At 51.7% G+C, this 25,308-nt stretch overlaps 1 protein-coding gene across 5 annotated transcripts in view; it reads right to left on the bottom strand.

The window, feature by feature from the left end:
• Window positions 1-7,558: 7,558 nt before the first annotated feature.
• SIL1 (SIL1 nucleotide exchange factor) overlaps window positions 7,559-25,308 on the bottom strand; it is a 220,020-nt gene continuing 202,270 nt past the window's right edge. For 2 of the 5 annotated variants that reach the window (XM_046000372.1, XM_046000371.1), the window contains 3 exons: window positions 18,240-18,336; window positions 17,637-17,801; window positions 7,559-14,085 (listed from right to left, as the gene is read on the bottom strand). In XM_046000372.1, coding sequence (XP_045856328.1) covers window positions 13,726-14,085; window positions 17,637-17,801; window positions 18,240-18,336 — 622 coding nt within the window. In that variant the 3' untranslated portion in view covers window positions 7,559-13,725. The other 3 variants (XM_046000376.1, XM_046000374.1, XM_046000375.1) reach the window with 3 other exon arrangements.

Raw genomic sequence — 25,308 nt, 5'->3', positions numbered from 1 at the left:
AAACACTATCTGTGGCTCTAAGCTGACAACTGTCAGGGCTTTGACATTTATATGCCAGCTCCCCCTCCCCTACCCCAGGAGGGCCTCACCCTCCTCAGGAACTCCGATGTTGGAGCTTCAAGTGCAGGTCAGAACCTTGGAGGCATTCATGATATCTCGGTGCGTGTCTCCCACTCTGTTCTGAATTGTCCTACCACCTTACAACTGGGCTAACAGCTGCCCTAAAATAAAAATCCCCCTTAACCTCCTGGGCACACATACCTTCCTGAAGCACAGGGCCCCAAAGAGACCAATATAGTGCTTGTGTTTTCTTTCTCCTTCCAGTTGGGTCAGCTGTGTCCTGGCCCTTCTGCTGCCGTCCATCTCACCACCAAGTAGCATGGCTCCTTGTCTCCTCCATCTCACCATACAAGTGGCCAGGTGAACACTCCTTCCCCACTACCCCACCCTTCTTCCTGAAGCCCCTCACGGGACTCCTGGAACACCTGACTGGGCTCCCGTCTTCCTTACCATGTGCCCCTTCTCCTCCTCTTCCTAGTTGTGTGGTCCCAGGGCTCAGTAACTGGGCTGCTTCCTCAGCTCTGCTCTTTCTTTGGATCTTAACCAGAATCCTGGCTTTAAATACCGTCCAAATGCTGACTGCTCTCAGAACTTGACTACTCTGCCTCCTGAATTCTCCACTTGGATGTCTTAATCAGCATCTCAAACTTGAGCTGTCCAGATCCAACTACTAGTAACTCACTGCTTCTGCTTACTATTACCTGGTCTAAGCTGTGATCACACTGTTAATTTATTTCTATGTAATAGATTGCTCCAAAACTTAGCAGCTAAAGCAACAAACACTCATTACCTCGGTTCTAAAGATCAAGAATCCAGGAGCAGCTCAGTGGTAAGCTCTGACTTGGGGACTCATGGGGCTGTAGTGTCTGAGGCCTTGATGGGCTGGGGGATCTGCTTCTGAGCTCCTTACATGGCTGCTGGCAGAAGGCCTTGGCTCCATCCTACGTGGGACTTTCCATAGAGCTGCTCATAATATGGTAGCTGGCTTCCCCCAGAAGGAATGATCCAGAGATTGGCAGCTGGAAAAAAAACAGCAGCAAGCAGATGGAAGCCACAGGGTTTTTAAAAACAAAACAAAACAAAAAAACACCCTGATCTTAGAAAAGTGATAAATCATCACTTAACGCTGTACTGTGTTGGTCACATCAACCCCGTCCCCTCACCCCCAGTGCACTGTGAGAAGGGACAACACATGGGGCAAATGTCAGGGGGTGGGCTTCCCCGGTCATTCTGTTCCCTCACTCCACTACCCACAATAGTCACAGGAACCCCGATAAACAAGTCTGATAGTGTCGTTCTCTTAGCTCAATCCTTATGGAGGCTTCCAACTCTCAGTAAAAGTCCTTGGTGATGGGCCTGGTCTCTTGCCCATCTGGCCTTTACTCCCCAGTCTCTGTCATTCGACCTCTGCACTTGTGTGCCTGCTGCCTGCCTGCAGGGCACCCTCCCCAGAGATCTCCCTGGGCCTCCAGGTATCCTGCTGAAAGTTCTCTAACCCGAAACCCCCTCCCTGATAGTACCCTGCCCTCTCTCTCCACAGTGTATGCATCCATGTGGGCGGGAATCTTTCATTCCGCGCTGACTTGCCAAGGCCCCAGTCACGGAGTGAGCAGCAGCCCCAGGACATCGCTGAGCCCATGAGGCACTGGCTTCCATGGCTCAGCCTCTCCCCTGGCCGACTCAAGATGCGCACGGACTCTTGGGCCATTCCCATGGCTTCCGTTGCCATCAGCTGGCCTCACTCCACAACTCTCTTCCACCCTGAGCTCCGATCCACATCTGCCTCAGTTGTTCCATCACCTGACCTGCTGCTTCTTACAGCCTACCCCTGGCAGTCCCCATTCCCATCCCCATTTCCCCCCTCAGCCCGTCCACTCCTCTCCTGCACAGACCAATGGCCCAGCCCTCACCTGGACTGACTGCTGCAAAGCTGCTGAAATCAGCCTACCTCAGCCCCCAGCACCCATTAGCCATTCTCACCTAGTAGAAAAGGATCTTCTGGAAATACCTCTGCCAGTCAAGTCTCTGGGACCTCCCACCTCTCCTGCTGGCTGGTGGGTGTGCAAGGCCTGGCGCCTTCACCCTGCCCTCTGTGCCCAAACTGCCTCCTGGCGGTGGTTCCTGGGACAACCCTGTGCTCTAACTGGGTCTGGATCATCCTTGGCCATATCATCGTCCCAGCGTTAATACCGTTACTTAAAAAGATGAACTTATTTAATCCACCTCCGAAGCAATACCCGGAATCATGTTCCTGTGCTACTTCTATTCCAGTACACATTCACGTAACATTCTGATAAATGTTCACGTGTGTCACCCCTGCACCACAGTGGGAAGCACTGGCCCATGGCCCCCCTCCCTCCCTGGGGCCTCTGCCCAGCCCTCTCCACCTCCACTCACACTGTCGGGGTGCTGACCCTCCACGGGGCCGCCCTGTGTTCTGCTGGGGAACAGACAGTGGTGATCTCGTTCACCCTATTGCCCAGCAAAGGGCTTGGCACATGCTTGAGAAACAGTCGTCGAATCGTTCATTGAGATAAAACACATCTAGCAGAAGATACTGGAAGGCACAGAGCAGGCAAGTGAGGAGGCACTAGAGAGAGGCCCTGCCCAGAAATCCTGAAATCCTACATCCTCATCAGAGACCGTGATCTCAAGCTGCGCAGCCCCGGCTGAGCACTGGGGAGACCTATGCCACCCTGTCCTTGGGGGTATTCACTCCCCTCCTTTGCCACAAAAGCGGTTTGCCCTCAGCATCCTGAGGCTTCTTGCTTCTCAGACAAGACAGATATGACCCTCAGTGTCACCTCCCTCAGGGGAGGCCTGGCCACTACCTGCATGCCGGGGACTGCAGAGCCTGCCTCCCCTCTGCTCACCGGCAGCAGCTGCCCTCCTCCTTCCCCTGCTGATGACCCAGCAGTGCCCCCCAAGGTCCCCAGACACCTCAGAGATCCCACCTCACCTCCGCAGCCTGAATCCTCACCACTGAATGCTCCACCCCCACCCCACTGAAGGAGGAGCTGCTATGTACTGGACACAAGGCCCAGAGCCCACGTCAGGCCATCACTCGCCCCACCCCCCACCTCATCCTATCCAACTGTGACCACTGGTGCCATTACTGCCCGTCCGGCCTTAGAGCTGATGGGACTGAGTCACAGAGGTGAAGCCGGTCCAGAGTCCACAACAGGCAAGGAGCCCCCTCCCCTCCCAGCTTCAGGACCCAATCCACCTATAGCCTCAGATGACCATCCCTTCTGGGCCGCAGAGAGCAGGGCAGGGGCCTGTCCCCCAGCCTTCCTCCCAGAAGCTGCCTCAAGCTCCTCCCCACTGCAGCAGCCACATCCCTGTGCCCAGTCCTCTGCACTCTCCAGGCCCCCAGCCTACTCAAGGGCTGTACCCAATGCTTCCTTCTAGTTCCTTCCTCCCAGGTTCTCCTCCTTCCTCCATCTTTCTCAGCAGCAGACAGAACACATTCACCTAGATTCCAAAGTTTAAAACCAAGGACAATACAAAGAGCTTCCCTTGAGTCCTGTCTCCAACCCCTTTACACAGAACTCAGATGAGCCTCCAGGCCTACTGCCCACCCTTCTCCCCAGCGCACACCATTCTGCCCATTCCTCCCCTTTAGTGGCATGTGATGCTGGGGCCACTCTGTTCCCCTGGTCTCCCACACCCATCCCTGACCCCTGCCCTTCATCTCCTCTCCGAGCTCCTTCTCCTCTTGACTTCTCATGTTGAAGCAACCAGGCCACACACCTTGGTCCTCCTGTCCTCCCTGTCTGCGACGGTTCCCAGCTCTAGTATGCTGCCAAGTGCTGGCCAACCAGCTTCCAGGGGCAGAGGGGAGGGGCTGCATACGTGTACAGACATTTAGTACACGTTTCACTCCCGCAAAGAATTTGCAGTGCATAATTCACAATTAACCAAATATGCAGTACTCTTTCCCATAAATTCCTAACAGCCAACTGATTCTCACAATAGGCTTTCGCTGATTTTTGTTGAAATTGCATCCATAGCCAACCTATGGTTGCAACTGACAAATGAGTCTAGTTCTGACATCAAAGTTGGTTGTACTTTGTTGACCTTAGGGAGTAAAATGGAAGTGAAGCAATGATAACATATGTTAGAATCGCACTTGTTCGTCCACGAGTGACTTCTTTGCTCACTCAGATAATAGCTGTCAAATACTGTGAGACATCCATTTTTATGGGCTATCTATAGATGACCCACTTTCAAGTTTAATAGGCAGTATTAACATTTCTTCCTCACTTTGTTAAGTCTAGACAATCAACACAACAATAAATCAAGCCTGGATTTGTAGCAGTTCCTGAGTTCATGGCATCAGAACTCCCACATCAGATTTCCAGCCACCAGCGTGGTGTCCTGTTGGTGGAGCTGGGAAGAGAAGCGCCGGGGTTTAGCATTATGTAGTTTCCACCACCTGCATAGGACAGACAGATGTAAGTACAGCTGACTCCTGAATGACTTGGGCAATAGGGAATGGCCCCCAGTGCAGCCAAATGTCCCCGTATAAATTTTGACTCCCCCCCCCAAATTAACTACAAATAGCCTACTGTTGATTGAAGACTTACCGATACCACAGCTGATGAACACATACTTTGTGTTACATGGTTTTGTTTTTGGTTTTTTTTTTAGATTTTATTTGAGAGAGAGCACGAGTAGGGTAGCGGGGCAGCAGGGGAAGGAGGAGTGAATCTTAAGCAGATTCCCTGCTGAGCGCAGAGCCTGACATGGGGCTCCGTCCTCTATCCTACAACTCTGAGATCATGACCTGAGCTGAAACCAAGAGCAGATGTTTAACCCACTGAGCCACCCAGGCACCCCTGTGTGTTATATGAATAATACACCATATTACAATAAACTAGAGAAAATAAAACATTAAGAAAGACACAAGAGAAAATATACAGTATTATATTTAATTAAAAAAGAAACGCACATAAGTGGACCCCCGCAGTTCAAACCCACTTTTCAAGGGCCACCTATAATCTCAAGAGCACAGATCATAATGGTCAAATGTCAAGTACTTAGGAAAAAAAGAGTTTTGAGTGTTTACTGCCTTCACATTTTTAAATTCTGAATTTATATACCCTAAAACTCACTTCTAGTATGTAATTCTATGGATTTGCCTCATGTATAGAGTCATATAATCACCTCAATCAAGGTACAGAACGGTGCTGTCTCCCCCACATAGGTTCCCTGTCCTACCCCTGTGTTGTAGAAACGTCCCCTTAAGTCCTAGCAAAATACTTTCCCTCAGTTTTGCCTTTTCCAGGATGTCACACAAATGGAATCGCAAGGTATGTAGTCTTCGGGGTCCAGCTGCTTCTGCGTGGGGTCACCTGCTCTCTGCTTCCCGCCTTGAGGACTGCCACCTTGCACGAGCTGACCACAGTTTGTCCATCCCAGGGACATTTTAATTGTTTCTAGGTTGTTTTTGCTATTGTGTTTAAACAAAGTTGACATAAGCATTTGTGTGTAAGTTTTTGTGTGAACCTAGATGTTTATTTTGGCAGTGAGACTGGTAGGTTATATGGGACGTATGTAACTCAGTAAGAGATCACCAAACTTTTCCATAGTAGCTGTAGCATTCTGCACCCACAAGGGGAACGTGGGAGTCACAGTCACTCTGCAGCCTCACCTGCATGTGATGTCATGTTTAGTTTTTTTTTTTCTTTAGCCATTTGTATAGAGAGGTCATAGTCTCTTGTGGTTCTAATTTACACTTCTCTAACAACTACTGATGCTGAACATCTCTCTTCACGTGCTGGTCTGTCACTTGGATATCTTCTCTGGGGGTAATGTCTTTTCAAATGTCTTGCCTTTTTTTTTTTTTAACTGGGTTGACTTTTTTTTTTTTTTTTTTTAAGATTTCACTTATTGAGAATGAGCAGGACAGCACAAGCCCAGGGAGAGGCGGGAGCAGGAGAAGTAGACTCTCCACTGAGCGGGGAGTCCAACAAGGGACTTGGGGCTCAATCCTAGGACCCCAAGATCATCACCTGAGTTGAAGGCCAACGCTTAACTCACTGAGCCACCCAGGCCCCCTATGGTTGACTTTTTTCCTTGATGAGTTCTGGGGACTCTATATAAATCAGGATACAAGGCCTTTTTCAGATATGTGATTTTCACTTATTTTTTTCCCTGTTTGTGGCTTGTTTTTATTTTCTTAATTTCCTTCACAGAACAGGTGTTTAATTTTAATGTATTTCCATTTATTCATTTTTTGCTTTATGAATTTTGCGTCTGGAGTTTTACTAGGAAACCTTAGCCTAATTCAAGGTCACAAAGATTTCATTCCTCTTTTCTTCTAAAAGTTGTGTAGTTTTCCATTTAGGTCTATGAATGATTTGTGGTTAAATTTTGAGTGAAATAAGATGACAGGTATAAGTCAAGGTTCGTTGCAGAAAACATGACTGTCCACTTGTTGCACCACCATTTATCAAAAAGACAAACATTTCTCCACTGAACTGCCTTGTACCTTTGTCAAAAATTCAGTAACTATACTTGCGTGGGTTTACTTCTGAACTCATACGTGGCTCTTCCATTTCTGTGTCTTGTCTTTGACCAGCGCCACTCTGCCTGGATAACCAGAGATTGCGGTCCGCCTTAATCAACTAGTCTGCATCCTCCAGCTTCTTACTTTTTCAAGACTGTTTTAGCTATTCTGATTCCTTTCCATCTCCACATAAATTTTCACATCACACTCTTGAGATCAACAAAATTCCTGCTGGGATTGAATTGAATCCACAGATCAATTTTGGGGGCAGTGGCTCGTTTTCCAACCCATGAATCCATTTACAGTTGAGCTTGAACAACATGGGTTTGAATTGCACAGGTCCACTTATAGGTGGATTTTTTTTTCAATAAATATGTATGAGGACTGGAAATGTATTTTCTCTTCCTTGGGCTTTTAATAACATTTTCTTTCCTCTCATCTATTCTAATACATTTAATAAACCACATACATGTACATCAACTGTGTATATCCTTGGTAAAGCTTCTGGTCAACAGTAGGCTTTTAGTAGTTAAGTTTCAGAGAAGTCAAAAGTTCTGTGCAGATTCTCCACTGCACGGCGGTCAGCACACCAAACCCCCCACTGTTCAAGGATCAAGCGTATTTAGATAATTTTTATTTCTTCCATTCGTGTTTTAGATTCTAGCATAACAATTATGCCAATAATTTGTTTCATTTACATGTTTGTTCCGGTGGTATTCGTAAATGGTATTGTTTTTATTTTTATTCTTGACTTATTTATAAGATTTTATTTATTTGACAGACAGAGATCACAAGTAGGCAGAGAACCAGGCAGAGAGAAAGAGGGGAAGCAGGCTCCCCGCTGAGCAGAGAGCCCAATGTGGGGCTCGATCCCAGGACCCTGGGATCATGACCTGAGCCGAAAGCAGAGGCTTAACCCACTGAGCCACCCAGGCGCCCCTTATTTACTTTTTTTATAAAAGATTTTATTCCCAAGTAATCTCAACACCCAAGGTGGGTCTCAGACTCACAACTCTGAGATCAAGAGTCGCACGCTCCACTGACTGGGGGCCAGACCGGCGCCCCAATGGAACTGTTTTTAAAATCTTTGTTTCCAATGGTTCATTGCCAGTAAACAGAATTGATTTTTGGATGTTACCTTGTATCTTGTGATCTTGCTAAACTCACCATCAGTTCTAGATTTTTTTCTACATTCCATGGTATTTTATACTGACAATCATGTCATCTGTGAATTTATTCTTTTCAATCTGTAGGCCTATTCATTTTCTGGCCTTACTGCAGTGCCCAGAACTTCTGGTACAGATATTGAAAAGGAGACAAAAAGAGAGCAGAGAGCACTGGCATTCTTGCCTTCTTTGTAATCTTGGGGAAAAACAAATCAGTCTTTTATGAAGTTTGATGATTGTTATAGGTTTTTATGTGGTTGCCCTCATCAAGTTAACAAAATTCCTTTCTATCCCTAATTTGATGAACTATGAATGGATATTGAATTTTTTTTTTCTGCATCTATTGAGATGATCATGTGGCTTTTTCTTCTTTAGTCTGTTAATATGGGGAATTGTGTTGAACTAGCCTTGCATTCCTAGGGTAAACCCCCTGGTACATTCAATTTGCTAATACATTCTGTTGACAAGTTCTGCACTGAGAATTTTGGTAGGAACCTTAGGAAAATCTAAAGTCCTTATTGCTGTGTGCAAGATCTCCCCTCCCCAATGATCCCTGACCTTCTGCAATGAGTTTGGGAGTGGATTCTTCTACTTTCAGGAACAGACTGTAGAACTGGTATTATCTGGTAGATTTGCCAGGGAAACTATCCGAGTCTAAGATTTCTTTGTTGGAAGGTTGTAAACCATGAATTCCATTTAACACATACAAGACTAAATGATTATCTGTTTTTTCTTGAGTTTTAGTAATTTGTCCTTGTGGGAGGCTGAACAGTGGCTCCCCCAAGATTTCTCCATCCTACTTTCTGGAACCTATGAATAATTACATGGCAAAGGGGAATTAAGGTTGCTCATTAGCTGATTTTAAAATAGGGAGATGATCCTTCATTCTCTGGATGGGGCTCATGTAATCACAGGGGCCTTAAAGTGGAAAAGGGAGGCAGGTGAGAAGATCAGAGTAGTGTCACATGAGAAGCTGAATGGCCTTTGCTGGTTTTTGAAGATGGAGGACGGGGCCACAACCCAAGGAATGTGGGCTGTCTCTAGTTGCTGGAAAAGGCAAGGAAACGGATCCTACCCAGCACCTACAGGAAGGATACAGCCCTGCTGATGGCTCTGGTTTTGCCCCATGAAAACAGTGTCTGACTCCTGACCTACAGAATTATAGTAGAGCAAATCTGAGTTGTTTTAAGGTATGAAGTTCATGGTCATTTGTTACAGCAGCAGCAGCAAACTAATACAATGAAAGACAGTATTTTCAAGGAACTGGTCCATCATTTCTTCTGAGTTGTCAGTGATAATCTCTTCTTAATTCTTGAGATGGGTAATTTGTGTCTTCTTATTTCAAAGAACTACCTTTGATTTTCTCTAATGTTGCTGTCTTTAGTTTCACTGGTTTCTGCCCTTATCTTTCTTACTTTCTTTTCTTCTGTTTTCTTTGGATTTACAAGAAGCTCTTCTATTGCTCTTCTTTTGCTGGTTTTTAAAAATTACTTTTATTTTTTTAATATGTCATTGAACTATAAGTTTGTGGAATTTGATTTGTGACAGCAGCTGTGGAACCAGCAGCTTGCAGCGCTTTGGACCCCTGCCTGGCACGCACTCCCCACAGGCTGCCTCTCTCCTGGGCCACGGACAGGCCCTGGCTGCCAGTCAGCATCCCTGGCTCGAATGGCCAACTCAATATGGATGCGGCCAAAACAGCGTCCATGACCAGGTCCCAGTACTCCCCGGCTTTTTTGCCTCCCCACTTCCGTAGATGGCACCTCCACAGGCCCCTCTGTGCCAGCCCCAGAGCGCGGCTGCATTCAGCCCTGACCCCTCTCCTCTCAGCCACAGGCCATCACTTCGCGCATCCTCTCAGCTCTGCCTTTAGAACACATCTGGGTCTGAGCGCTTTGTATAGCCTTCGCCCTCATCACCTGGGTTTAAACCACATCAACTCCCACCTGGCTCTGCACATACACGGCGCTGGGATCCTGCCACCGTCCCCGCCCGTGCTGTCTGTTCTCACCATGCACTGAGTGCTCCTGCTGAAGTGTCGGTCCCATTAGGTCTCTCCTCGGCCCATAGCTCTCCAGCAGCACCACTGCCAAGAGAGACCTCAAGTCCTGGCCCGGGCTCACTCGTTTCACCGTGCTGAGACTCGCTCTTCAGATACCTGCCTCTGCCATCTCTCCAGCCTACAAAGCACCGCCCAGACCCCCACAGGACTCACGGTTCTCTCTCCTTCTGTTCACACTGCATCTCCTCAGAGAAGCCTTCCCTGACCACTGGGTCCAAAAAGGGAGCCCCTAACACTCTCTCCCCTTGTACTTCATTTTCCTTGGCATTTGCTGCTTAAATGCTATGGAATGCTATTTTTCCCAGCATTCACATACTTGTCCTGGTCCACCCCTCCCACCACTGTTCTTCTGACCACCTCCTGCCCTAGAACAGAACCTGGTAGATGCAATTGTACTAAATCAGGATGAAAGAATAAGCAAACGACTTAGCAGCAGCCAGGAGAGTGCCTACAAGCCAGCCCTCACTTCCCCCTCCATCAGGATGAGGGCACACTCCTTAGCAAGGCTGATGAGGTGCTGGACAAAGTGGTCCCCTCGACCCCTATGGCTCCATGTGGCCACTTGGCCCCTCACCCCATCACGTCTTTCAGCTCTACTAAACACGTGGGTCCTCCAACGGACCACTCTCCCTCAGCACAGGTCCTCCTCTACCTTCTTGGGCCTGAAACACTTTCCCTGCCTCAGCTGGCTTATTCTCCACATGTCCTTCAGGTCTCAACTTGGCTATCACTGGCCTCCTCTGACCCTCCCTCAGCTCCAACTGACAGATGCCTCCCCCATCAGAGTACATGCGATACCACTGCTGCCTCCCCCGCCAGACCGTGAACTCCCTGAAAGCAGGGCTTGTGACTGACCAACCTCGGAACCCTGGAACCTACCTGAGTAAGTTCACAACAAACACAGTCTGAATGGAAGAATAAATGAACAAGTGAATTAATGAAAACCAAGTCTGCTGAGGGCTGGGGTGGGGCGGCAGATGACCACCCCACTCCCCATCCCTGTCATCCTCCCCCAGAGAGGGCCTCATTCAGCCCTGCTGCGGAGCAAGGAAGCAATAACCATCCAGGCTCTAGAGGGTGTCATCCAGTCAGAGCTCTCTGTCCTGTCCCTGCCATAAGGCCCCAGTGCATGTCAGGGGTGGGAGAAGATGAGAGTAGTGTCTAGGCCTTGGCAAAAGTCACATCACCCTGAGTTCTGGTGGCTACAGCCCCCATTACCACTTTCTGCCTAACTCTGAGCCCAGGTCCTACTTCTTGGTCACAGTTTCCAGGATGGCATCCAAAGGGAGGACAGAGAAAGTCTCCTTTTTGCTTGCAGACAGCCAGTGATAAACTGGATGGTGGAATCAGAAGCCACAGCCAAGAAGCCTGGGCCTGAGTCCAAGCCCTGGGTCACACTGCTGCCTCCGTCCAGGAGGTTCTGCTTCAAGATCCAGAAAGTCAGAGGCCAGTAAGAGTACAGACCGAACTTCACCCTTCGCTAGGTCTTGTCTTTGTGGATGTGGAGTGGAGAACAGGGTAGCAGCAGTCAACCACCCAGCCTGTGTGCTCAGCACTGCTGCCCCCAGGTGCTCGTTCAGTCCCACTGACACACCCCTGCCTCCACTCCCCACAAAGAGCTCATGGTCCAAAGTCTCCTTATCGGGTCTTTTTTTAATGATTTATTTATTTGAGAGAGCGAGAGAGAACGAGCAGGGGGAAGGGCAAGGAGAGAGGGAGAGAGAGAAGCAGGCTCCTAGCTGAGCAGGGAGCCCGACATGGCGCTCAATCCCACAACCCCGGGATCAGGACCTGAGCTGAAGGCAGACACTCAACCAACAGAGCCCCCTCAGATGCCTCCATGCTTTATAGTTAAATGCTATATTCTGCAGCATGCCTGAGGGTGGAGGGATACTGGGGTCCTCAACTAAGCCTCCACTCATGTTAGTCCTTCCATGGGGACCCCTTCCCACAACCCAGATCAGATCCTAGTGGTCAAAGAGGACTCCAGGACCCCAGCCCCAGCTGCTACTGTCCCAGGCCAACAAAAGGCCCCACTCCACAACTCAGCAGGGTCTCGCCAGCCCTCGCTCAAAGGCGAAGTTGCTCCCACAACCTCAGCTCTCATCTCTGCCAGGATGAGGCCCATACCGGACTTCTCCCCAGCCCTGAGCCCTCCTTGTTCCCAGCATGTGCAGGGGCAGCGTCATCCTGCCATCCTCCTCTCTCAAATTCACCCAGTCTGCTGACACCATCTTTAAAGGGATTTTTGACCTTGGTCCTAGCCAGGCCCAGAACCTCCTTTCTGAACCCTGCCCTGCTTCGCCACAGAACAGCTGTTCTGCCATCCATCGTGGTCTTCCTGCCTCTGCCTGCCTATCAAAGTCAACACTATCACCTTCTGAGCCACACATGCAAGCCTTCTGCAGCACGCTGGAGCCAAATCCTAGCTCTGCCATTCAAAAGCTGTGCGACCTCACACGACCATGCAGCCTCTCTGAGCCATGATTTCCTCATCTGTAAAACATAATCAGAAGGCGATTTAAAGGTTTTAAAGGCAACAAGGCAGAAAATATCCAACACGTGATAGACTTTGCGTCTGATCCCCATGATGCCTGAACCATGAGCCTTCCAACCCTGGCAAAACAGGCTGCTGCTTCTCTCCTGTCCTCCTGAGAGGGTTGTGTGCAGGTGACCACTCTCTTGTGAGCTTCCTGTGTGTTGTGGCACGAGGTGGGCAGACGAGGGTGGGAGGCCAAACAAAAGGACTGTAAGGAAGGAAGCTACCCATTACTTTATGTTTGTCCGGGCCTTGGTTTCCCCCTGAGCTCTGTGAAGCTGAGATTTCTACATGTCAGGCCAGGATGGGGGAGATTTCTACACAGAGGCCAGGAGAGGCTGCCTAAGCAGCAGGAGTGAGCCTGTGATGCACTGGGAAAGGCTGAAAAACAAACGCACCAGAATCCAAATCAGGAAAGCCCAGGGCCGGAGTTGCCGTGGCAACCTGCAGAAGGCTCCCAGCCTGGCACTCAGCCTCTGTGGGGTGGGGGCCGGGACTTGCCAGGCTCGGCTGCCCCCGCCTCCGAGGCCTCCTCCGCAGTGCACCTCGGCTGACACGGGGGAAGGGTGAGGGCACAGAGACGCACCTCTGCCCTGTCAGGTGGGCCAGGCGGGCCTGGGCTCCTACTTCCAGTTTTAGGGAGCTCACTCCTCTCCAAGAGCGAGGCCCACACCCAAGCCTTCCAGAGTGCCGCAAGTCACCCCCAATCCTTCCAGCACCCTGGTCCCAGCACCGATCGCTCCAGCCCAACCCATAAGCTGCCGGGGCTGACAGAGTACCACTGCCATGGGCCTCAAAGCTATTTCCATGCACAGGGGACAGTGAGATGATCCCCCCACCCCCACACCAACCTTCCATCAGAGCAAGGTGGTGGAAGGAACAAGCACAGGTGCCCTGCTGTAGTGCTTTATGCAGGTTTGCTCGCACTTAATGGTACTCCCTTCTGACAGTTGAGAAAATAGGCCCACAGAAAGGTAAATGACTTGCCAAGGTCACAGAGCTCCTGGGTGGGGAAGAGCAAGGTCCCAGCCAGGGCTTTCCAACTCCTGAGCCCAGACCCTTCCCATGGGGCCTATTACTGGATGCCCCAGGCTGACCATCCGCCATGTCATCAGGGGCCTCTGGGGTGCCTATTTACCCAGTGACCTGGGGGCTCCTAGACACAGTCCCTCAACCACAGGACTGTGTCCAGTCTGCAGAGACACACAACAGACAATGGCCCTCATGCCTCCATTTAATGGCCAAGCCGGCACTGCCCAGATGATGCCCAGGCCCCAGTAGGGAAGTCCTCCCCCCTGGCTACTGTCCCCTGAGGAGCCCACCCAAGCTGGTGTCCGTCAGCCTCACTAACGTCCCAGTCCAGTCCCGGTGGCAGGGAGCAGCCTCATCTCAGTTCCTTCAGCAAGCTGTTGATGGAGCCGAGCAGTTCCCGGAAGTAGCCCTCATCCTCGCCGTCCTGGAGCTCCAGGGTGGCCAGAGCCTGGTACTCAGCCTGCAGGCTGACCAGCGTCCTGCTGAGCTGGGGGTCCTGGCGGTAGCGGTCCCGGCAGGTGGCCAGGAGGGCGCCCAGCGTCTGCAGCACCTTTTCTCGGGCGTCGTGTTCAGGGAGGGCCAGGAGACGGGTGGTGATCTCGCACCAGCCCTGCTCCCGCAGGCCTGGCAGGAGGGGCACCTGGCGGTACTGCTGCAGCTTCTCCGGGGACGTCTCCTGGGTCAGCTCGGCCTCCTCCTCAGCAAACATCTGCTGTCCGCATGGCAGGCATCCAGGTCGGGGTTGGGGGAGAGAACACACAGAGAGCAGTCAGGGGCGCCGCTCGGGTGGGAAGGCATGTGGCTCATTATCCGTCCACCCGCTCTTCCTTCTGGGCCTCAAAGGCCCAACATGGGAGAGGGCCAGCTGGATTCACAGCTTCACACAGCTTCACACGGGCTCCCCCACCCGTCCACCCGTTCATTTGTCTGTCCATCCATCCATTCATCAAAAACAACTGGGCAGTATGCCTGAGAAGCCCAGACGGAGACACGGTCCCTGCCCTTGAAGAGCTCAGGGCCTAGCAGGAGAAGACAAATTAACGGAGTAATCCCTGAGGAGCACAGTGACTGCAATTCAGCAGTGCCCGGCGGATGCCAGCAGTCTGGGTTCGAACTCTTGCTCCGCCACTGACAGCCGAACAGCCTTGGGTGAGCACGGCATCATCTCTTATGTGATGATGTGCCCCCTTCAGGACCACACACGGCCAGTGCCCAGCACACAGCACACCTAGCAACGAGCGCTCAGCTCTCAAGTTGAGTCACACCATCTCCACCTCCGTCCGCGGCAGTGACAGCCTCCCCTCCGCTAGATTCACTCCCTCAGAGGACAGAGGGCACAGCCAAGAGAACAGGATGGCACTTCCCTGAGTTTGGAGGGCTACATGGGAGTTGTCCAAGTGAACAAGGGTGGAGGATCCACACACAGGAGGGTCACATCAATAGCCCGAGGCCCCCTTCCTGTGTGTAGAATGTGAGGCTGTTCTGGCCCAGGGGGCGTGAGGGTCTGGCTGAGTCCCGGCTGTGTGTGGCCTTTATGCCAAGGGCCTGGAGAGTTGAGACAAGTTTGGGCAGAAAGTCACAAGCTTGGCCAGTGGCTGTAAAGTACAGAAACCCAGCCCCACCAGCACAATACGGTGGGAGCCATACCTGCCAGGCTGCAGGGGAAGGACACACCTGAAATGTGAGTGACCAGCTTCTCTCGAATGTTGGGGGAAGGCAGAGGTGGAGGATGAGCAGGGAGAGGGTGGAGACGTGCTCTATTGGCTGTACTAAGTGTACCTGCAAGAGGAAAGAGGAAGCTCTGCCCTTACTCCAGGGGAGAACAAGGCATGCCAAGGACAGGGAAGACAAGAGGAAAGCCCAGGCAAAGAGCAGGGGCCACAGAGCACCACCGGATGGCCTTGGGGTCCATCGGGGCTGGTGGAGGAAGCAGGGAGGGGCCGGGATCAGCAGCATCCTGGCCCAGAAAAGGATGAGAGGGGTCTGACAGTCCTTTCCTAAGCTACCCCATGTATCCCAGCTGCACCTGGAACATTCAAGGCCCCACCGCCCTCGGCCTCTGCCCCACGTCCACTGCCACTCACTGCACTTGTCAGCCCCCTGCCTCCCACTCACGACCACCTCCAGCCAGCTGACAGTAGACTTGTCCAGCCCTACACCCTGCACAACTCGGCATTTCTGATGTTCGTAACTAAATCCCTTCCCAAGGACTTCAAGGCCCTACAGGGTCCACCCCAACCTGTGCAGGGCCTCGTCCCCACACATGCCCTCACTCATGCACCTGTCACACGAACTGTCCCCCAGAGCCCTTAAGGTGCAGCTTGGAGGCACACTCCCACCTAACTCCACCTCCCCGGTTAACTCACCCCTCAGATCTCACTGCCTCCCCTGACTTGCCCGAACAGGTCAGAGTCCCCTAACTGCAGGCCTCTGCTGCCCACAGGCTCCAGGTGCTACCGTCAATAAAGTCTGTCCCAAAGCACCAGGAGGACAGGGACCGTGGATGTAGACCGGCACTGGACAGGGCAGACATCTGGTCAACACTCATGCAAGGAACCAGTGGGTGGGTGACCAGTGTCCCTTCAGTTCCGTGGAGGCAGGAATGGATGTGGACTCAAGACCAGAGGCCAGCATCCATCTCTGCAGAGGCAACAATCTGAGAGGTGGGTGCACTCCCCACGGAGCTGCCAAGCAGCCGCCCCTTCCCACAACACCCTCAAGCTGTGGGGCACCTCCAACGGCAACCTGACACACTGCCATCTCACGTAGCTCCGGACCCAGCCCAGGCTCATTAGTTTTCATTCTTTTCGGGGAACTACAAGAACAGAGAAGCCCCAGCTGCCTCAAGCACAGTTCGGCTGACACCTGTCCTACGCTCACCCGGGGCAGAAACTCCTCCACTGTCCTCCCCACCTGCAGAGGGACAGCTATCCCAGTACTCTCCGCAGAGAAACACCAGTGTTTTCAGCACCCCAAGCCTCAAGGTGAGCCCTGGGGGCTGGCTGACTTGGGCAGCTCTCCGGGGACATGTCAATGCCACGGCACCTGCCATGCCAGGACTAGGGGTGGCAAAGAGACACTGAATTCAGCAGAGGGAAGAGGTCAGTTTTTCCCGGGAAACGCCAAGCCAACACACAGGTCCTTCTCCGGGCTTGCTGGCCTGTTGCCAGGACGTCAACTGTGCCCAGGCCTTATTAATTGGATGTGAGCACCACATGGCTGCCTGCTGTTCTGGGTTTCTGCAGCTTGGAGAGAGAGAAAGAGCTAGAAAGAGGGGAAGGGGGGGTGGAGGGAGAGAGGGGGAGAGCAGGAGAGAATGAAGGACAAGCCAGGCCTGGAGACACAGGGAGCACCAGAGAGTCCACACACTCACAAGAGCAACTTCCAGACACTCCCACCCTCAGTGTGAGGCAGGGGCAGGGAGGCAAGGCCTGGGCCTCTCCTCCTCCGACACTCAGTGGTGGCTCTGGGGCTGCCCAGCCTGCTCCAGTCAGCTGTTCTAGGGAGAGTGTGGCAGAAAGCGAGCTGAGAGCTCTGCTATTGCGCTCTGCAGCTGCTGTGTTCAGAATCCAGGCCCGGCTGGCTGCACTCTGTTCTTAATTAAGACACTTTTCAGGCTCAAAGACCAAAGTGGGTTGGACACCAAGTCTCCTGCCAGGTGGCAACAACAGGGTCCCTGGGCCCCTCGAGGGCGGCCATTCCGAGCCCTTGCCCAGGGTCAAAGCTCCCAGAGGAGGATCCTGCATGTTTCTAGAATCTAAAGATTGAAATCTAAAAATCTAAACCTAAAAATCCAGAGACCACATTTCTAGAATCTAAAGATTCAGCATCATTCCAGGCTCTGGCTAATTGCTGCTCCGGCTGCTTCGAGGGATCCCAGACACAGCTGCTTCATCCTACCTGCTCCCTATCGCACCACCCTAGGCTTTAGCCAAATGACCTGTCATTATTCCATGAAGGGCCAATCATGGCCATTTCTGGCACACCCCCACCCCCGGCACCCCGGCCCCTTCCGCCTCCTCATCAGCCCTCAGGTTTCAGTTTAGCCGTCACATCCCACGGGACACCATTCCTCAGAAATTCTGGGCTCAGGACCCCAAGGAAGGGCCTCCACAGCCTCCAGGTCTATCCAGCACAGTCTGGCACGTTTTCTTGGGAGCACTGTTAGGAGGATGGAAGGCGGGATGGAAGAGGCCAGGGCCAAAAGGCCAGAAGCAAAACAAAGCAAAGTGACCCAGAGGCACCCCAGGTCTGGGTACTCACCTTTTCAGTGAGCAGGTCATAAAGCAGAGTGACCACACGCACAGCCAGCACCTCTGTACCCTTTGCCTGCACCAGGCTCCGCAGCACCTGCAGGCCCCCCAGTTTCAGAAACTGCTGCTGGGCATAGGGGAAGTGTCGCAGTAGGGAGCACAGCGCAAACAGGACCTGCAGAGGGTGATGGGCCACATGTACTTGGCCTGTTCCAGGGCCCAGTAAACGCAACCAGAAGTGCCCTGATGACCCCAGCCCAGCCTCCATTCTTTTCGTCCCCTCAGGTCCAGCTATACCCCAGAACACAGTTCTGTGAAAGCTGGAAGAGGGGTCAGACACCTTTAACATCGCCCCCTGGGCAGACAGACAGCAACAAAAGAAGCCAGAGGGTGGCATCCCAGACTATGATGGGAGCTGAACCAAGGACTCCAGACACCTCAGCAAGTTGTCATGCTGCTTAAGGTGAGTGCGATCTCTCCCCCATGCCACCCAGTGGATGGGTGTCCTTGGGTGTCCCCAAGGGTGACAGGCACAGCCTGAAAAGGGACCCTTGCCTTTCAGGCTCTGCAGATGTGCCAGGGGTTGGGAAGCAGGGAGGGAGCAGATACATACCTTCTTCTTTGCAGGGAGAGGCTGCTCTGTAGCCAGGATGACGAGCAGCTTCTGTAGGGCTCCCCCCTCAATGGCCTCTACTTGGACCTTTGGGTTGCTGGAGGGAAAGCACAGGACAGCATGACACTATACCTCCTCACCAAGCTGGGGACACATCACTGTGCACAGCCCAGGGATCTTGGTGGTTTGGGGGGTGATAATGTACCAGCCATCCCTTGGGGAAAGCTAAGGTGCCCGAAGGAGCATTCCCCCTTGGGACAAGCTAGAACTTAGCTGGCTGAACAGGTGAATGACTACACATCTACCTGGGTACCAAAGCCTATGGCCAAAATCACAGACCAACGGCTCCCACAGCATCCTACCACCCAGCAAACATTGGGCTGGAGTGATCTGGGAAGGGAAATCACCTCCACCCCTTTAAGATCTCCTGATGCTAAAGGTGCTACTCAGTGTCCCTCCCATGAAAGCCTTCCTTCACAGTCCCCAGACCTACACTTCTTCCTCCCTCCATCACCCCATGCAATCATACACTGGGGGCAATTACTGACAGGTCTGTTCTCTGATTATGAGCTCCTCTAGGCCATGTGCTGGGACCCACTCCTCTTTTCTCTTCTGGGTGGAGTACACAGACAACATATAGTCAACGTAAGGGGACTATATGTTGAGGGGGAAAGACTGCAAGAACGAATGAAAGCCAGGGAGCCTCTTAACCTGAGCAGAGCCTAAAACAAGACCAAACCAGATGCCTCCCCACTGTGAGAGGAGCTGCTGGGATTGCCCCCGTGTTCTCAGTACTCAGCATATAGCCTCTGTCATGGGGCCCAGGAAAAGAGGGCCAGAATGAATCAACATGTGTGCACAACCAGGACTGTACCAACCCACACACAGCAACACTGTAACACTCAAAACCCAGAGCTGCCTCTCCAGCTCCTCTCCCCATTCTGGGCTGGCAAAAGAGCAAGGAAGTTCAAACATTCAGGTATAACTCTCCGGGATGAAAGCATAGGGGCCCCTACAGGGCAGGGTGCCCGGGAGGAGATAAGACTGGGAACCTCTTGCTTTCCAAGATCAAATTAGTGATCAGTTAGGGAGAAGTGTTAAGCACAGGGACCTGGGTGGTTAGGCCCTCGAGGGAGGTCAAGGCTCCCTTGCCAGACACTTAGGAGGCCTCAGAGAAGAAATGTGGCAGGTTCCTAAAAACCCCGAGGCCAGAAGGAAGAGGAGGGGCCAGACCAGAGGTCACAGAGTGGCTGCCACATTGCATAGACAGCCCACTTGCATAGAATAGACAGAGTCTCTTCTTGGTTCTGGCTCCTTAACCTAAGCAAGGCCACCAGCTCCCTGGAGACTGAAAAAGCACCTGTTCCTCTTAACCCCCAACCTTGGCAAGGGGCCCTCATGATCCTGCAGAGTGAGGCAGGGTCTGAGACCCAGAGGAAATGGGAGGCAGGTGACAAGAGAGTGCACACTGCTGCTTGCAAGAGAGCCTGCCACATGGCAGGCGCTCCGTGAAAGCTGGCCCAGTGGCATGGTGATGGGGCCCAATCCTACCAGGCACCAGCTTCAAGTTTCAAAGAAGACTCAGCACACTGAGCCAGTTTTCCTGCTCTAAATGGGAGGTGCGTGGGTCCCTCTGCATCGTCTCAGCCAGAAAGGATGTGTAGGGTGGGTGCCAGCCTGTCCGACGGCAACCCCACCGGTGTGTCTCAGGGGTGGCCTGGAGATGGGCCAGGGTCTCTGGGGAAGGGAAGCTGACAGCTCCTCTCCAGACAAGCAGGTGGGCACCAATGCAGGAGGGCTGGGGAGCTGAGCCTCTCCCCTGCCCCTAGCTCCCCCCAACTTGAGAAAGGCAGCTGCTTCATCAAAGCATGAGCTAATTAGGGCTGTCTCTGCCATCATGTGCCTGAGGAACGCTCACCCGCAACAGGCAGGGTCTTTTCTAGGAAAAGACGACCATGTTGAGAAATTTACACAGACGTCAATAGCTGCCTCCCAAGGAAGGGGGGGACTGTGAGACCCAACATCACATCAGCCTCACAGGGAGCACCATCGCTCACGGGCCCACACGGTGGCAGGGGCAAGGTCCTCCAAAGACAGCACATGGAGCTAAGAACAAGACCTACAGACCTGGCACTTGCCAGGTACCCTAGGAAAGCCACTTGAGCATGCTGGGTACTGGGACCTGCCTGGACACCACCCAGAAGAGCAGACTTGTCACAACGCGAGGCAGTGTTAGGAAGGAGGGGAACTGTGCTCACCCACGTTTTGCTTGTTAGGAGGGGAGAGAAGGCTCAAACCCCTAAGGGAACCAAAGCACCAACAAGAAACAAAGTACCAGGGCCTTAAGGGGAGGGCACGTACTGTCTAGGCAAATCCCAAGGATCCTCCAAGGAGAGAATAGACCGACTGGGAGGAAAGGAAAGACACCAAAGCCAGTTAAGAGATATGGCTTCCCGGGTGCTTCTTTTCCACAGGAGCCCTGATGTAAGTGACAGAGGGCCAGACAGCAGTCTGTCTTACGAACGATGTACAGGCAGCCCCACATGCAGGACAGGTCTTTGGGGAAGCTCAGCCAGCCCTCTGCCACTGAACAAGCCAGGATCCACACACGGGAGAGAGACCATCCACCAGATTTTACTTAGAAGTTACAGAGGGAATGAACGATGTTAACAAGAGGCCAGACCAAGTTGCTCTGAACCTAAGGCTGGGGGCAGGAAGGGGGTCCTGAGAAAGAACAGGAAGGTCTGGGCAGGAAGATCCAGGAGGGCTGCACTGGAGAAGAGACACTGCAGAAGGCTGAAGAAGATAGCCTGTAGACAGGAGGAAGGGCAGGTGCTCAGGGAACAGCATGAGTGTGTGTGGAGAGGCAAGACCATTGAATGAACAGCTACCTTGGAAAGTCATGGAAATGGGGCCAAGAGGTGCAGCTGACAAGAAGGTGCAGGTCAGGAGGCCAAGCTCCTGACAGCACTGAGGAGGTCTGCTGGCTGGGACCTAGGAAGGGTGATGCAGGGCCCAGACTTCATCCAGCAAGCAGAACCTGCTCCTGCTCCTCCTTCCTCAGCAAATACCAAACCCTAAGTAAAATGAAAAGTTGGTGACAAGCTCCTGTAAGCCACGTAGACACCAGAGAGGGCCCACAAGTGGGGTCTGCTTCAGTACAGTGGCCCTGGGGACAAGAGATGAGATGGCAGAACACTCTGAACCGGGCACAACTTACCACTCCCAGGTCAGGTTGGCTGTGGCTATGCAGTGTGCACCTGTATCTGCCCAGCATCCCTTTTGTCCCACCTCCCAGCAGTGATACCCCTGCCTCCCTTCCTTTGAGACACTGCTCCCTCTCCCACTCCTTATGGTCCTGATGGGGTCCTTATGGCAACTCCCGAAACCACAGGGAAGGGCTTGTGGACTGGGTGCTGGTCCATGATAGTCTACTACCACCATGGCCTCTGTGGGTCACCCAGGACTGGGCAACAAGAGCCCTGAGTCTATAATGGAGTCACGACCAAAAGAAGTTCTCTTCTCCATCAGATAGGTTGCTATAAGCCAGGAGCACCTAGGGTCATGACAATAGTGGCCGGGTCCCACCCCATCCCCAAGGAGAGGAACTCATTAAGGTAGGACAAAATAGAAGTCACACAGAAAGAAACCAAAGGGAAAAGGTGAAAGCCCGATACTTTGTCACTTGCTGAAATCACTTTCATAAGGCAGTAAATCTACTTTTTCACCTGCAGCTGAGTCCTAAAGAACCTGGGTGAGGAGAACGGGACCATCGGCTAAACATGGGCCTGTGGCCCAGTGTGGCCTCAATAGCCCTGGGCCTTTTCTCCTAACTTAAATGAAGGTAAGGTGCCCATGTAACTGTGGGTCCTACTCCCGAGTTGAGGTGCACCATACACGCTTCAGGGGTTCCGTACAATACCTTCTGGAAATAGTCTTTTAGTCCTGCCCAATCAAGGGGCTAAGGAACACAGCAGAGGAAAGCTGGAGAAGGTAGAGCTTCCAATGAAGGTAGAGTCTCCAAATGACACCCAGTCCAGCCAGGCAGGAACAGGTAAGCTGGGCATTCAGGCAATCCACTGTGGAGGGGCAGGTACCAACATGCTCTCAGAAGCTCTCCCTCCCCCGGCAGCTTAGCCTTGGGCTCTGAATGTTCATTACCCTGTGCTTTGGGGGATGAAATGCCCCAGAAAGCTGAGTGAATTTAGGGGATGTACAAGGGCCAGCGCCTGGAGGATACTTGGTGGGAATCCTGTGAACAAGGGTTGATGACCTTGGGCAAGTCCCTTCATTTCTCTTTCCTTACCTGTGAGGCAGAGCTAATACTACCTTGTGTTAAAGATACAACAGGTATCGAGTGCCAAAATGCAGCCAGTGCAAAGTGATGGAAACATTACAATTATGGTGGGTTTGCTACAAAGAGCCCAGACCGTATCTTCGAGAACACAGCTGTCCCGGGAACACAGATGTCCAGGGCACATATATGCTGGCCTCATCTCCCTCCCAGACTACAGGCTCAGGACGGGAGCTGTGGCCCATGCAGGGGGCGGGGCAGAAAGGTGCGGAGCCTGACAGCTGGGGATTTGAGTGCGTTAAAAGGGCAGGGGCCTGGCTTGCCTCTCAGCGACATCCGTGGAGCTGGTGTGCTCAAAGTCAACAGAAGGATATTAAGGACGTAGCTTGTCTCCGATGAGATAAATGAGACTAAACCTTGTTCAGGGCTAAGCCGGCTGGACTGGATAAATACCATTAGCACTTGGATTACCGGGATGTTCACAATCAGCAGGCAAGTCAGCTGTCTGTGTGCAGAGGGACGGCGGCAGCTGCTACTCTGCAAATCTTGGGTGGGGCTGGGGGAGGGGTAGATCACAGAAATGGAAATGATTACATGTGCAGAAACCAAACAGTTTGGGTCAGGGTGACTGAGGTAGGCAATTTGCCAAGGGTCAGAGATCATATTTCAGCTAAGCAAAGCTAAGCAAGTGTTGGGGGGCAGTCTGGGGGAAGGTGGTTTAGCTGATCCCAGGGTATACAGCCAAGCCCCGCCACGGGCCCCAGGAAATTGCTGCCCACGGGTAGCCCTTCTCCCTCTCTGCGACTCGGGATGGGCTATGTAATTTTCAGGGCCAGTGCAAAATGGAAACGTGGGGCCCATGTTCAAAAACTTTTAGAAACTTCAAGATGGAAAGGGCAGGCAGAGCATTAAACCGAGCACAGGCCCACTTCAGGGCAGGGTCCCTGCAACTACAGGGTCACAGAGCCACAAAGCAGGTGCTTCTGGCATCAGGGGCTGTATGCACGGAAACAGGGAACACATAGAGATCCTGTTTGGGGTGAAGTGGAACAACAAGGACGGAAAAGGGAGTCTGAGTAACTGGAAAAGGAAAAAAAAAACGGAAAAGGCAGAGACTTCTGGATTGGAAAATAAGGGTCAGGTTGACTTATTACATGGGGCTGAGTAGATACCAAGGGGAAACCCTCCAAAGCAGAGCTCACGTCATCCAGAGTCCCAGTCCCAACCTAGACTCAAGGCTTATCCACACATCGGGGTATGAGCTCTCTCAGGAATCCTCACCATATTTCTACGTAGGATAATGATTCTCTTTTTCATTCTCTTAAAAAACAGAGGGGAAAAAACTGCCATTGTTGTGAAATACTCCCGGAGAAGAATCTACACAGTGTGGAAAGGGGGCATATCTCAGGGGAGGACGTGGTCAGGCTTCATCATCTGCAATCTTGTCTGATGAAGTGGTGGTAACTGTTCCCCTTCTTGCCCAGAGAGAGAGATTCCTTCTCTGTGGGCCTCACCTTGCCTGTGACCTAGCGTGTGGCTCTGATCATCTGTGGAACACAAGGATTTGCAGGATGTATAATCTTGAAATCGGCAGTTCACTGGGGATCTATACTAGCCTGCCATCTAGGGATTAAGTGGGGGTAAGTAATCAATTAGTCAATCAAGAGATGGACAATTACCAACTTGAATAACAACAGAACAGGTAAAGAATAAATACCACATACAACTCTTCCACATCAAAGTGAAGCCCCCAAGAGAACCAAAACAACCAGCCTGTAACATGAGGCTCATACCACAAATGGGATGATGTGAACCACACTGGGCCACTTCAGAAGTTCCATCAGGACAGGGGAAGGGTAGGAGCATCACTGCGCCCATTCATAAACAGTTAGCAACCAGAAGCCAGTTGTGTAAGCAAATGTGGGGCACACACACTTCACCACAATGATAGTGCTCGCAAGAATATCTCTACGAGGTCCTCTGCACACATGCACAGAGATCAAATGACCAACTCTGGAAAGAGAAACAGGGCCTCAGAGGGTGTAGCCCCAAGGAATCTTAACAGACATCTGCTAGCTCCATACATAATTACATCACAATCACCAGGGACACTGATTTGTGTTCCCCCTCAAACGATTTCAGACTGGGCACTTTAAAAATTACAGAAAATTACACAGAAAACTTACAGAAAAGTTACAAGAGTAAAAGAACTTCCATTAAGATTCATCAATTGTTAACAGTTTACCACATCTGCTTTTTAATTTTCTTTTTCTCTCTATATATGTTTAGACGTTATTATTTTCTCTCCTGAAACATTTGAGAGTAAGTTGCCTCTTTACCTCTAAATATATCAAGTGTGTCTCTTAAGAACCACTGGACAGTTATCAAAATGAGGAAATTAACATCAATATATGACCTACAGATACTCAGATTTTACCCGCTGTCCTCAAACTATCCTTTTTATAAAGTAATTTTGGTTTCTGGTCCAATCCAGGACTTGGCACAATGAATTCGGCAGCATGTCTCAAGTCCTCTACTCCTGACACTCCCTCCTTAGCCTGTCTTTGTCTTTCATGACACGGACAGTTTTGAAGAGCGCAGGCCAGTTGTAGAATATTCCGGATTCTGATGGTTTCCCATGCTTAGACTGAGGTTGTGCACGTTGGTAGGAACACCGTAAAAAGCAATGTCGTGTCTTTCTTGGTGCATCTTATCGGGAGGCACATGATGTCAGGAAGGCCCACAATGGGCCATGTTCACTTGGATTACTGGTCA

This window comes from Meles meles, chromosome 3 (genome assembly GCF_922984935.1).
Source record: "Meles meles chromosome 3, mMelMel3.1 paternal haplotype, whole genome shotgun sequence".
NCBI classification, from domain to species: domain Eukaryota; kingdom Metazoa; phylum Chordata; class Mammalia; order Carnivora; family Mustelidae; genus Meles; species Meles meles.
The sequence above is the reverse complement of the archived record's forward strand: the minus strand, read 5'-3'. Positions and strand labels throughout refer to the sequence as shown.